This window comes from Hetaerina americana, unplaced genomic scaffold (assembly GCF_022747635.1).
Source record: "Hetaerina americana unplaced genomic scaffold, ioHetAmer1.1.p SCAF_15, whole genome shotgun sequence".
Taxonomy (NCBI): Eukaryota; Metazoa; Arthropoda; class Insecta; order Odonata; family Calopterygidae; genus Hetaerina; species Hetaerina americana.
Genome location: NW_027286625.1, coordinates 1,178,968 through 1,191,046, shown reverse-complemented (window position 1 = coordinate 1,191,046; position 12,079 = coordinate 1,178,968). Strand labels below are relative to the sequence as shown.

Sequence of the window (12,079 nt, the reverse complement as noted above, 5' to 3'; positions counted from 1 at the left end):
TAATTTTCATTTCTAAGTAACGCACCAATTCTGCATTGTTCTAGGGTCTTCTACTTTATCCTGACGACTACACACGTTATAACTCCGTCATCTGCTGCATTTTCGGGGAATTAGCTTGTTTTTAGCTTTTAGAATTAGTTTTGACTATTTACCATGGTGTTCATGTCGTTTACTGAAAAAAAAGAATGAAAGGGGTCTCAGGACACCACTTTGGGGGACAGCTGATACGACTGACTCTACCTTCATTTTGGACCAAACTGTTCTCTCAAATGTGATGACGATGATACACGTAAGCAGAGGCAAATTTTCAACGTCCTGAATTTCCTTTTAACTCAAGTGAAGGGTTCAATGGAGTAGGCAAAATTTAAAGGACATCAAAACACAAGATTTAAGAGGCAATTTCCATAATGCTGAGAGTTCTTACTGACCGTACATACTTAAACTAAAATAAATTGAAAATCGCGAGAAATGGTATTCATTGCCGTAGTCTATCGGTTTACCTCTAAATAACAACAATCACCCCATTGTGAGAAGTGATCACTTTCTTTTTCATGTTTTTAAGGTTAAAACGGTTTCTAGTATCGAACAGATGGAAAGGATGTGTAGAAAAAACTGCTGTATCATTTCAAATTTTAAATGAGTTGTACATTATAAACGCCACACCCAAAGGTCTAATGACGACACATAGTTTTCCATTGACTCATGTCGTGTCCTAGATTAACCAACCCATTGAAATATTACTATTTTCGGTTAATCGCATAAAATCTCCAAAAGCTGTTGGTGGCGGTAATTTAAAAAGTAAAATTAAAATTTCTCCATCTGTTTTAAACCCCCATTATTAGTGCTTGCATTATGAGTGCCCCCAACAATCGTTCAGAAAATTCAACTGACACAATGTTAGCTGAAAAGATTACACTTGTTAAGTTTCTAGAACGGTCCTTTGAAACTTCGAATTCTTTAATAACCTTAAAAATTCTTTGAATACCTTGAGAATCACGTTTTTTGTTAATTCCCTCAGAAGGATGCTTACTTTGACACTGGTATTCACTTAGTCACCTTTGCCACACTAAATGAATCACATCAAGAACGGTATTGCAGAAATTAGCTCTTTATCCTAAAATGAGATGAAGAAATCTATTTCCACTGAAAATAGACTCTCGATTCTCTTGGGCTAAAACTGATTCTTGGAAATGGGGAACGTACAAACACAAAATTGGTGTCGCTTTTACGAGAAATATTTAATGGACGTTGGTTGGATGCACATTCCCCTTGTTTCGTAATACGTTTAAGACATTTAAAAATGTTGCTTTCAAGGAAGTTAGTTCTATTATCAGACGGTAATCGAGCTGAGTTAATATTTCTAGCAGATATATTAACTATTCATTAGAAGATATAATAACAGAAATATAATGACTATTCTTTATTGTTACATAAACATTTTAATCTTCACTATTTTCAGAACGAAGTGCCGATGATGGTGATTTAAAAAAATACAAAATATCACAGTTCCCTTTGAAACTAATAAAACTGCCCGAACTAGAAATTCACGAGAGATTCACGACGACAATGTTTTGCCACGAAGGCAATGTTTTGCCACCACCATTGTCTACTTCTGTGAAGGTGACGGACGAAAGGTCAGGGATCCCTCATAGCTGCAGGGGAACAACGAACCCTGCGGATCCGGACCGATAAATAAGGGTGACGTCACAAGGAAACAATCTCTCGTTCTTTCTCTCAGTCCCCTTCCACTTTTGAGTGCTAGCGTCACGTTCACTCGCTTCTCACTGAATCATCTTACGATAGTGACATCATTGTTGTCCGCGAGCTATACCAACGTGCCTTTTGCCAGGTGACTTGAGACCCCAGTCCGTACCAACCCTCCCCACCCACCTTGAATACGGGGTTGCGGAATGCTCCTGGCACATCACAAGAGTTTTTGCACACACCCCACTCCCTAAACTCACCGCCCCTTAAAAAAAACCCTCTTCGGACATACGTGACGGTGAGGAAGATACTTGCTTCCACGCAGCCTTTGGCACGGGGCAGTGGAAGGTTCGGCCGGCGTGCCTTGGCCCCGTGCCCGACACGCTAAGGTGCCGCTTCCCTCGTGGGAACTCCCTGCTCAACAAAAGGAAACCGAAGGAATGGAAAAAAATGAGGGATGTGTGCGCCCCGGGATGGCGGCTGTTGTGGGACGGGACGGATGAGGAGAAATGAAAGAAGGAAAAAACATAACACAGCCGGGGAAAGGAGTGATAGAGAGAGAGAGAGAGAGAAAAAAAAGAGAATGTGAGAGAGAAGGGACCGACTAATCTCCCCTCCTTCGCATGCTCCGCTCCTGTGACGGGAGAATAGGAAGTGTTTCCTTCAACGGTCAGATGTCGCGCGAGTTCTTTTCTTCCACGACGGCAGCGCCATGAATCAAATGGAGTTATTCTTTCGAGCGGAAGGCGGCGGGTTTTGAAAGCGGTAGTTTGTTCGTCAACAAAGGCAGTCACGTATCACCCTTATCTCCATCATATATCACCAAATCGCTCCTTGATTAACTTATTAAGACGTTGCTTCATCGAGGTCATGACTTTTGGACCAAATGAAATGACATAGAAGGGCAGCAAAGCGACTCCCCCTGTTGATCAAAACATTTTCATATTGATGGAGAGCTATTTTATTCTTCTTTTTATGTATGTATTTATTGTTATTCTACAAGTAGCTCGTCTCCCATTTGTAAATAAGTATTGCAAACTATGATACATGCAGTGCATGTACCTGAAGTTAACATTATCTCATGTAATTTGAATTATTTTACATATTTAATTTTTGCCAACAATTAAGCAAACCATAATTTTTGATCGACCCTCTGTCGTACACTCCAGCGGTAGCTTACAGGGTATCACATAAATTCAGTTGAATCAATGGAAAATGGTTATCATTTTCACTGGCGATACATTTAATAATTAACATTTGAAAACTGGACTAGGAACGCAAATATTTTGAGTATCTGTCACCATACTCAAGACTCTGTTAGCAGCAATACCTCCTGCCACGAAGCACAATAAATATTTCCATAGAGAGGAATTTCTTTTAGGCTAATATAATATTAGGCAGCGCATTAAACCCTCTTCCGGAGAAAGGAAAAAAAACGAATGTAACACTGTACGGCACTAAGCATTTTATTTCCGACAAAAATGTTGAAAGTATCTTCTGCAATGTCTCTTCATCCTCATGGTATACTTAAGTTACCAATCCTACAACTGTTTTCTTTTTTATTTTCCTATTTCAGTTGAACAAATTAATAAAATTAATCAATCTCATTGATAAAAACGTTATGAGAAGTGTCTGTAAATCAGATCATTAATGTTCATCTAATTTTTACTCGTTCTCCAAGCTACCCTATTGATAAATCAATAAAAATGATTCAAGTAGTAATTCATGTCTTCGCGAATTAGAAAGGTTTTTTCATCAGAATTTCTGCAAGTAGTTCGGGGCACCCTCAGATTAAGGCATAATGAAGCTCCCATTAATGGCGTGGTTCAATTTGGTAGGTTAATGCGGAGAAGTACGTACATGATAATATTTTCTCTCTCCCAAACACACTAATTTGAAGCTACACTTGCACGCTTAGGTATTGCGAAAAAAAACTTAACCAACCAACCGTTATGAATAATATACAAAGACTTGGTAAAGTTGTATAAAAAAGTTCATTCAGTTCAGTTGAGTGCAATTTAGTTTTCAACAAGTCGTGGCAAAAGTTATAGGCCGATTAAATTAATGATAGTCAGGTTATAACTAACAATTAAGTGGATCAAAGTTAATCATCAAATAAATATGACAAAATATATTTATTTCCACGAAATCTCATACATATATATTTTTTCCATTTCTCGAATAAAAAAATGATATTAGATGTATTATGGAAGCATAGAAACAGTCGTGTTTAATTTTCTTTAATTATGGTTAGCTAGAAGCGCCTCTTTGAAGCTGTGATCTACTAGTTTATTCACATTCCGGCTCGCATTGATTCAGAGTTATTCATGAGTAATTAATTCATTATTGGCAAGTACGCAATCCATGTGACGATACCGTTCGTCTGACATTTTCATATTTAACCTATCATAGTTTACGCTGAGTTATGATAGTAAAACAAACGTATTACATTTGTGAAATTCACTTGAATTAATGATTGATGGATCAAGTCAGGATTTACTCGAAGATTGAACCGTTAACTAAAATGTATTATCGTTGATGCCTTTCTGCTCAAGTCGGAGTATACATTGAATTGTTTTAATTAAGATGAGGATAGACTTCAAGTTTCCTAAATAACTTAACAGAGTTAGGAAAAAATAATAATATCGTTCCTCCCGCTGTTGAATTATTTTCCTAGTTCACTTCACAATAATCTATACATTAAATATGAAAATGACAAAAAAAAACTTTTGTTCTTGGATTCTCTCATATTTTAATTGAAAACAGAATAATAAAATGTTTAATTTTACTAATATGTTTTGATAATTGCTGAGATAAACGATCGCATTTGCAACGGGAATAAAGAATAAATACTTAAGGAAGGTAACCAAATAATACATCATCAGTTATTGCTTCTTCAGGTTCATATTAATGGCCTACTTTTTAGTGACTCACAATAACTTAAAATTATAAATTTAACCAAAATCTGGAACCAAATCGAATAGTATTTTATTATATGCAAGGCAGCTATCCACCCTATATGGAAGTGAAGGTAATGCGATATAAAAAGGCTGAATAAAGAAATGGGAAAAACCTATTTAGAAAAAATAATAAGCTTACAAATTCTAAACTTAATATTGTAGATATTGTTGAAATAATACCCAAGAAAACATAGAGAGAAATAAAATTAACTTGTATCACGAGTCATTTGGTGGATATTGGATAGTATTATCTTTACTAAGCAATTAATCGTCCGATGCTATTTTTTATCTTCCATTTTTATTTGATAAAATTCGTTCTATCAAATAATTCGTATCCGAAAATAATTAAGTTTTGGTAAATCTGTCAAATTACTCGAACTATATTCGCGCTAGTTTTATAGAAAATTGGAAAGTCAAACATGGTATTTTTAAAACAAAAATCAACTGAAGGTGATCCGGAGGGGGTACATTTTTTAAACATATTTTATTATTGAAAAATCAACTCTGCTACGACTAAACGAGCAAAGAATCATCACTTCTAGCAGGAATGCACTAGTGACTTCTGATTTACGCTGTCTAATTAACGTTCCCTACTTGGTTTAATCATAGGAACTGTCATTTGTGTATGAAAGGAATGTTTCCCTAGCCTGTTCGGATAGGAGATTCAACTTAGGATTTTTTTCCAAAAATATAAAACGAACGATAAATGTGTTAATGTGCTGGGTAACCAACAAACGAGGAAAATCCGCCTGCAGAACAGAAAACACAGGGAAACTTTTTTGTCCAGAATTTCGCGAATGCCACCTTATTCACTGCGAACCTTCCTGTAAATTATGAACGTAGCGAAATTTGAAAACGGAAATTTTTCTGATTTGTTGCCCCGACACTGTTGATTAACTTGGGAAATTCAATTAGGAAGGCCCCACGTCAAACAGGTAGCGTCCAGAAATAGGCTTGTCATTCGCAGATCCTAAGAAGCAGTGGAAAATACAGGTACATGTAGTTACACGAACATACGGATATGACCACCGACGTAAAACGTAAGCAAATACTTTTAAATTCCTCGCCTACTAGGTAATAAAAAATAAAATAGGACAAATGAAGTCGACGCTAGGGATTTCAATTCCTCGGCAAAGATAGATGTTAGCGCAAGGTCGGAAGCGATGTGGTCAGATATGTATATACAAATGCAATTTAGTAACAAGGAGTATTTTATGAGTAGCTCAACTTCGACAGCCATTATTATTTATAAATGTGCATAGTAAAACAAAGAAAATTTGAAGTAATACAATTCCGCTAGAAAGCAGAAGATTCGGCAGAAACTAATAGGATTAATTGACTTCTGAGTATTAAAGTATCTCAATGTTATGTATGTCCTATGGTGACTGACAGTGAACCTTCGTGCACCCTTTCCGCAATTGTTGAGATCACCATGACGATGATATATCTCCGTTCCTGTTTAAGAAACATATCCAAGTTTAATATTATGAATATTAAACCAAATCATTGCGGCAACTAATTCAATATATGAAAGAGGGAAACTATTTCGTAATGTTTTCAGCAAACTTCGACCACGTTTCTTCGATTTTATTTCTAGTGACAAAACTTTGCCTCTAGAACTCTAGATGTTTAAAGAGAATTGAAAAATACTAGGGTTGATGTAAATTCCTTCTTCCATTCCTCTACCTCAATGGACGCACCCACGGGGGGCTTGTGCTACCCTAAGACCTGTTCTAAAATGGCTCGTCTTTTTAGGTTTTTTGAAAGCGATATGTGGAACTTTCCACGAGCTAAATAATACATATCCTGATACAATAATTGCTTCCAGATAGGAGTATCAGAAACGCAACGTAACCCAAGAGCCTCGGCCGTTATTTTATACCCCATCTGCCGTAGGAATAAAAATTAAATTAAGTTACCAATTCAAAGACAAACTTGAATAGGCGGGATGATTAGTAAAAGTTCATTCTAATTTTTTTGAGAATACGTGAGAATTTTTATGAACTACTTCATAAATATTATTACTTAGGAATCTGATTCTCATTCTTATAGAAGTATAATTTTTTTAGCTTGGCAAATAGTTTCTTATACCAGATGAAGTTTGAAAAACTGGGAAGTCACTTACTCGAAATGGTCCACGATCTCCTTATGCTTCTCTTAACTATGTCAGCCGCCGGAACGTAAACGCGATTGTCACGCCTCCTACTCGGCCTCCTCACGAACTCGTTCATCCATTCACCGGTTGCCACCTGGATCTCCCTGTAAGAAAATAATGAATACACTTTTAAAATGGACAGACCCCATTCTTATGCGAACTTGTGTAATTTTAGTTCTTCAAAAATACATTAATAAAGTTTCTGTGTAATTCAACGATGATAAAATAAACAAATTACTGAAATATGCTCCGTCAATTCTTCACTTAACGCCACAAGACCGCGTAAAATTGTCCAATTAAATTAGAAGACAAAATTATGTATAAATATTCATACAAAGAGATATTTTTTTTTCTTTCACAATAAACAATAAAAGGTGCCGATAATAAATTCCCTGACTGCTATACGAATATATGTATCTATCCTGTTCCATTTTAAAATAGGTGAAAATATTCTTTTTACAATTCATAACATCAAAAGCGAATGTTTCGATCTCCATTACATAATTCTGACGTCATCAATAAATAATGCGATTATTATGAAGTCGGATTGCAAATAATACACGCGCGCTCGCCGAGTAATGTGACTCGAAAATTATTTTTAAACCATAATGTTGTTTGGAATTCCGACCTTTAACTAGATAAACACGAGAGTTACTGAAGATGCTTTTAAAATGAAACTATTAGAACTATTAATAAATTATAGCATGCTAAAAACCAACTATTATATTATCAAATGAAAAACTGGGAGCATAATAAAAAACATGTTTTTGCATGCCGTGCATTTTTCGCACCCAGAGTTATTACTATTTTTTGGCTTAATATCAGCTCAGAACACATTCCCAACAGAACGGCGAATGGTTTTCACAAGTGCAGAGTATTTTTTTTCACGCATCCGAAACCAAAAATTAGCTGTCATTTCGGGAATTACTAAATCCTGAATCGTGGAAGTCATGAACCCGGAGTTTAAATGCACACACAAATGCAGTTTTGAAAAAACAATCTTATTGCTAAATACTTCCTAGCAAATGTTTAATGCCTAGAATATTGAAGACATTTATTGGGTCATCAAAAGATTGTTATCCTTGTAGAAACAATCTGAGAATCAATAAATTGAATTCTCATCCGGATAATAGTAAAAAATATCCATTCATGTATTTCAAAGATACATGTATTATGAGATATATACCATTCTGGATTAAACAAGTTCCTTCCAAGTTCAATATAAAAAGCCAACCTTGTTATTGCATTAGCTATCTATTCCTATTTTATGAAATTGTACAAAGTTCTTTCCCCACTGTTCCTTAGTGAGTTATTTTCCTACATACTTAACTGTGTACGTGGTTTTTTCTTAAGGATGTGAGGCCTCTTTCTTGAGACAAGAGGATGAACGTAGATTAGTGACTTAAGAGGCATGGCTGTGGTGGAAAATGGAGGAAATAAGTTGGAAAAAGAGTTGATAACAAACGAAGTTTTAAATAGAGTACACGAAGAGGGGAAGTTACCGGGGGAAATCCGGAAAAGACAGAAAAAGTGGACGGAGGAAATATTTTAAGGTAGTGGTATGCTAGAGGCAGTGATCGAAGGGAAAACGACGGGAAGGCGGGTTAGAGTAATGAATAGAGTTAGATTTTTAGACAGCAATGAAGGTTGGCAGAAGTTAAGAAGTGAAGGAAGAAATAAGAAGTTTCCACGATACTTAGAATTAATTAGTCGTTGGAAGCGGCTACTCTATCTATTTTAAAATAGATAGAATAACGTGATTGATTGATTTTCCTTTACTTAGTGCCTGATTCATTCGCTTCCATTCATATTTGAAAACACCTACAGTATATTTGCAAATGATTGCATATTTAAATTCATGTTCCCCTTTTTTATTGCTCGCGAATCCGCTTCCTAATCATCATGTTTCTACGAGTACATGTGTCAAACCATCAGAATTGCACAGCACTCATTCCAGAGGTGGATATCGAAGTCTCCATCGTTGGATTAAAAGAAGTGAACATTTTCAATCTTGGACAAGGACGACCACGTATCTTCATTCCACGCGAGGGGCTTATCTTTACCGCTATATTCTGGCGAAATAATAAATATCACCATTCTTAGCACAAAACAGCATATTGAGAGGACAACATTACACATTATGTAGCAGCATTACCTAGCGAAAAATTATTGGAGCTGGGTACCGAAAATCATAATTACAAAATACGCTAATCAGTAATTACGCTTAATGGGTCGATAGCAATAACGTGAAGAAAAAGTTCATTGATCTCCCTCCCCCCGTCTCAGACCTCCTATTCTATTTCTGTTAGAATTGAACCAAAAAAGTATAAAATCAGAAGGGAGTTTGAAATAAATATAGCCAGCAAGCCAAAGCTAATCCATTAGAGTGGTTTCCCAGTGGAGATTAAGATATCCATTGCTATCTAAAATCACTATCGAAAAATGGGGACGATTGATACCTTTAATCACCAGTATAGTCGAAAGACAGAAGGTAACTTACGTTATGGACACTTAAAAAAATAATGAAGCTGGCTGTATTTCAATTTATAGGTGATTTGCGGTGAGAACCCTGGCCTTTGGGGAAATCAGGAAACACACGCCCAAATCTTTGATTTTCGCTAGTTATTACCGACAAACAGAGTTTGAGAGAATGCCATACTAGGTTATCGAATAATTTGACACTACAAACGTTTCCTGAGAGGAGGAGGAGGAACTATATACACATGTGTATACAGAGCAAGGCACTCCGCGATAGCACACAAAGGATGATGAAACCACCTCATGACGCAGGAGGCAGAAACGTAGCCAAATTTCCCGAAGGAATTCTGGAGTTGAAGACGATACAGATATCGTTACGAACTTTTCGCACGCTTCCCATTTTCACAGAAGAGCACAAAAACAGAGAAAACGTCTAAATATTTCAGCAAGCAAGTATAATGATTTCACAATTACCCAACTGACCCGCTTTGTTCCTCGCCAGGGGAGTGAGAAGCAGAAGAGCTATTCATGAAGGTTTCATAATAGTCCAATTCGAGATAATGACGAACTACGAGTCAAATTAAGTCTCACCTCGACGAACATCGAATATTGCACACCGAAATCGGGATTTTTCGAGTCCTACCTGAACAAAACTCGTGTCTTACTTTGTCTCAGCAACTCTAAAAAACAAGAATGAACTCAAAAGTTTTTAAAAAATTTACTAACGCCAGCTATAAATTTCAAAGCGCAGAATTAAAACCAGCAGTTTCACATTAAACACGAACACCAGAATTAAACGAACTCAGGTGAATGCAGTAATACTGCGGGGGGGGGGGGGGAGAGAGAGAGAGATAACTCCAGGAGCAAAAGTGCTGCCGAGAATAAAAGCCCTTCATTCGCGGAGTATAAGTTGAAAATGAGGCAAATCCATGCTTATAGTATGAGAGCCTTCACGAAGCAAAAACGGTCCACTTCTCTGAAACCCATTTGAAAGTTAACAAAGGTAAAAACATATGTACGGCTCAAAACACTCTTTAACGCCTGTTTTTTCCCTCGTTAAATACGCAAACGAGAACGAAATGAGTTCCTATTCAACGCTATTCCTGGAAATGGTACGAGAACACAGACCCATTTTGTTAGAAATGCTCCCGTGGGCTTTAGTGGGTGCGTCATCAACCCAAATGAAAAACATCAAGCGAGAGGCTAAGCACAGAGTTTGAAATTCATGCGCTCTTTCGTTTATAAGGACACAAAGTTAGTTTAATTACATATTCTAAAAAATCGACTTAATTGCTGAAAGGAAAAGTTTACCACTATTTTAAACCTTCCACTGATGTGCCTTAACAAAGTGTACAAAAATTTATTAACATCAGTGTTCTCTACTAAAATAAAAATAATGAAAACATCAAAGAGAGTAAAAGTGAAAATATGAATATACGAGAATAGAAAAACTGAGTCAAAATAAGTCCAGGTTTGACGAACGAAAATGGTGATGAATAAGATAGAAGGGCGATCGAAGAGGGATTGTGACAAACGTAAAAAAATAAGAGAAAATGTGATTTCGGAACGTATTGAGAGGCTCCATTTATCAAAATTGATTTCGGAGAGGAGGAGGATTTTTGAGGCGGAAGGAAGATTTCACGCATTAGAAATTAAGAAAAGAAAGTAAATTGACAACAGGCTTGAGAGCTGATAATAAAAAAAGGAAAATATTAAAAGGAACTTGATTTTCCCCTCCGGGAATTCCATTTTTCCCCTCGGGCCATGCAGCCATCGTCATTCCTACTTAAAACTGATTTTGGATAATAAATTTATTTTTACTAACACTCAAACAGAGAAGATTACTGAGAAGACCAGCTTAGCGCGGATTTCACCCCTAGGGTCCGGTTCGAATCCCGGCTGTGGCAGAATGTTTCAGAGGTATTCTCATTTGGAGAGGACTTCAAGTGGAGTATATCGTTTGTTGGATTGAAGGTTAAACTGGGGACCCCATGGCGCGTTTCATCAAGAGTTGGATAATGGCGACCAATGTTTCACGCCGTCCTTTTTAATCCATTCTTTGAAAATCCTACCTACACCAAAATTACCTATCTATTCCTACTGGCGCAAATTACATCAGCTGCCGGTCGCCTCTCCTAATAACTACAAGTAATTTATCTTTGCTTCCCCTTGAGTTAATGCCCATGGATTTTGCGTCCAATGCTAAATGACTGCATTTTATTTTTCCATGTGTGCAGCGCTCACTCAGTATAAACAATTAGCAGCCAAATTTTGCGTGAATTTCGAAATTTCCCAGGACATATGAAAACCTCGCACTTTTATGGAAGCTTATTCCGCGCCGCATACTCACAAGAATTATGTATAAAAATAACGCGCATTAATTTGGGAGACTAAAATGACGCGCAAAAGATATAAGCCTTCAGCCATTTAATAAATGCAACCCATTAAAATCCCTTTAACTTCCCCTAAACAGTAGGCTGGGTTGTCATTAGGTATTTATGCCGTTTATCAGAAGAGGATCATTTTCAAAAGGTTAAAATAGGCGGTCTATTGGCTGGAAACCTGAATCTGCACTTCCGGAGATCAACAAGCCGATTTCAGGAAGCTCTTTACCTTCTCAGCGAAGTTCGCAGAAAAGCCATGGCAACGATTTGGTTATCAAACTACGAGGAAGGAATTTTAAAGCCATCCGACCGAAAACCCTACTCACAAAGACAAGTCTCCTGCTTCCATCTCGCTCTCAACCCTCACAGGGAAATTAATATTAGCTCAGCAACCATCA

The 12,079-nt window shown here is 36.8% G+C and overlaps 1 protein-coding gene across 1 annotated transcript in view; it reads right to left on the bottom strand.

The window, feature by feature from the left end:
- The window catches only part of LOC139686858 (synaptotagmin-like protein 5), a 591,798-nt gene that overhangs the window by 316,294 nt on the left and 263,425 nt on the right, over nucleotides 1-12,079 (bottom strand). Inside the window, exon 3 of the mRNA XM_071583934.1 lies at nucleotides 6,790-6,923. Coding sequence (XP_071440035.1) covers nucleotides 6,790-6,923 — 134 coding nt within the window. The remainder of the gene's footprint in view (nucleotides 1-6,789; nucleotides 6,924-12,079) is intronic.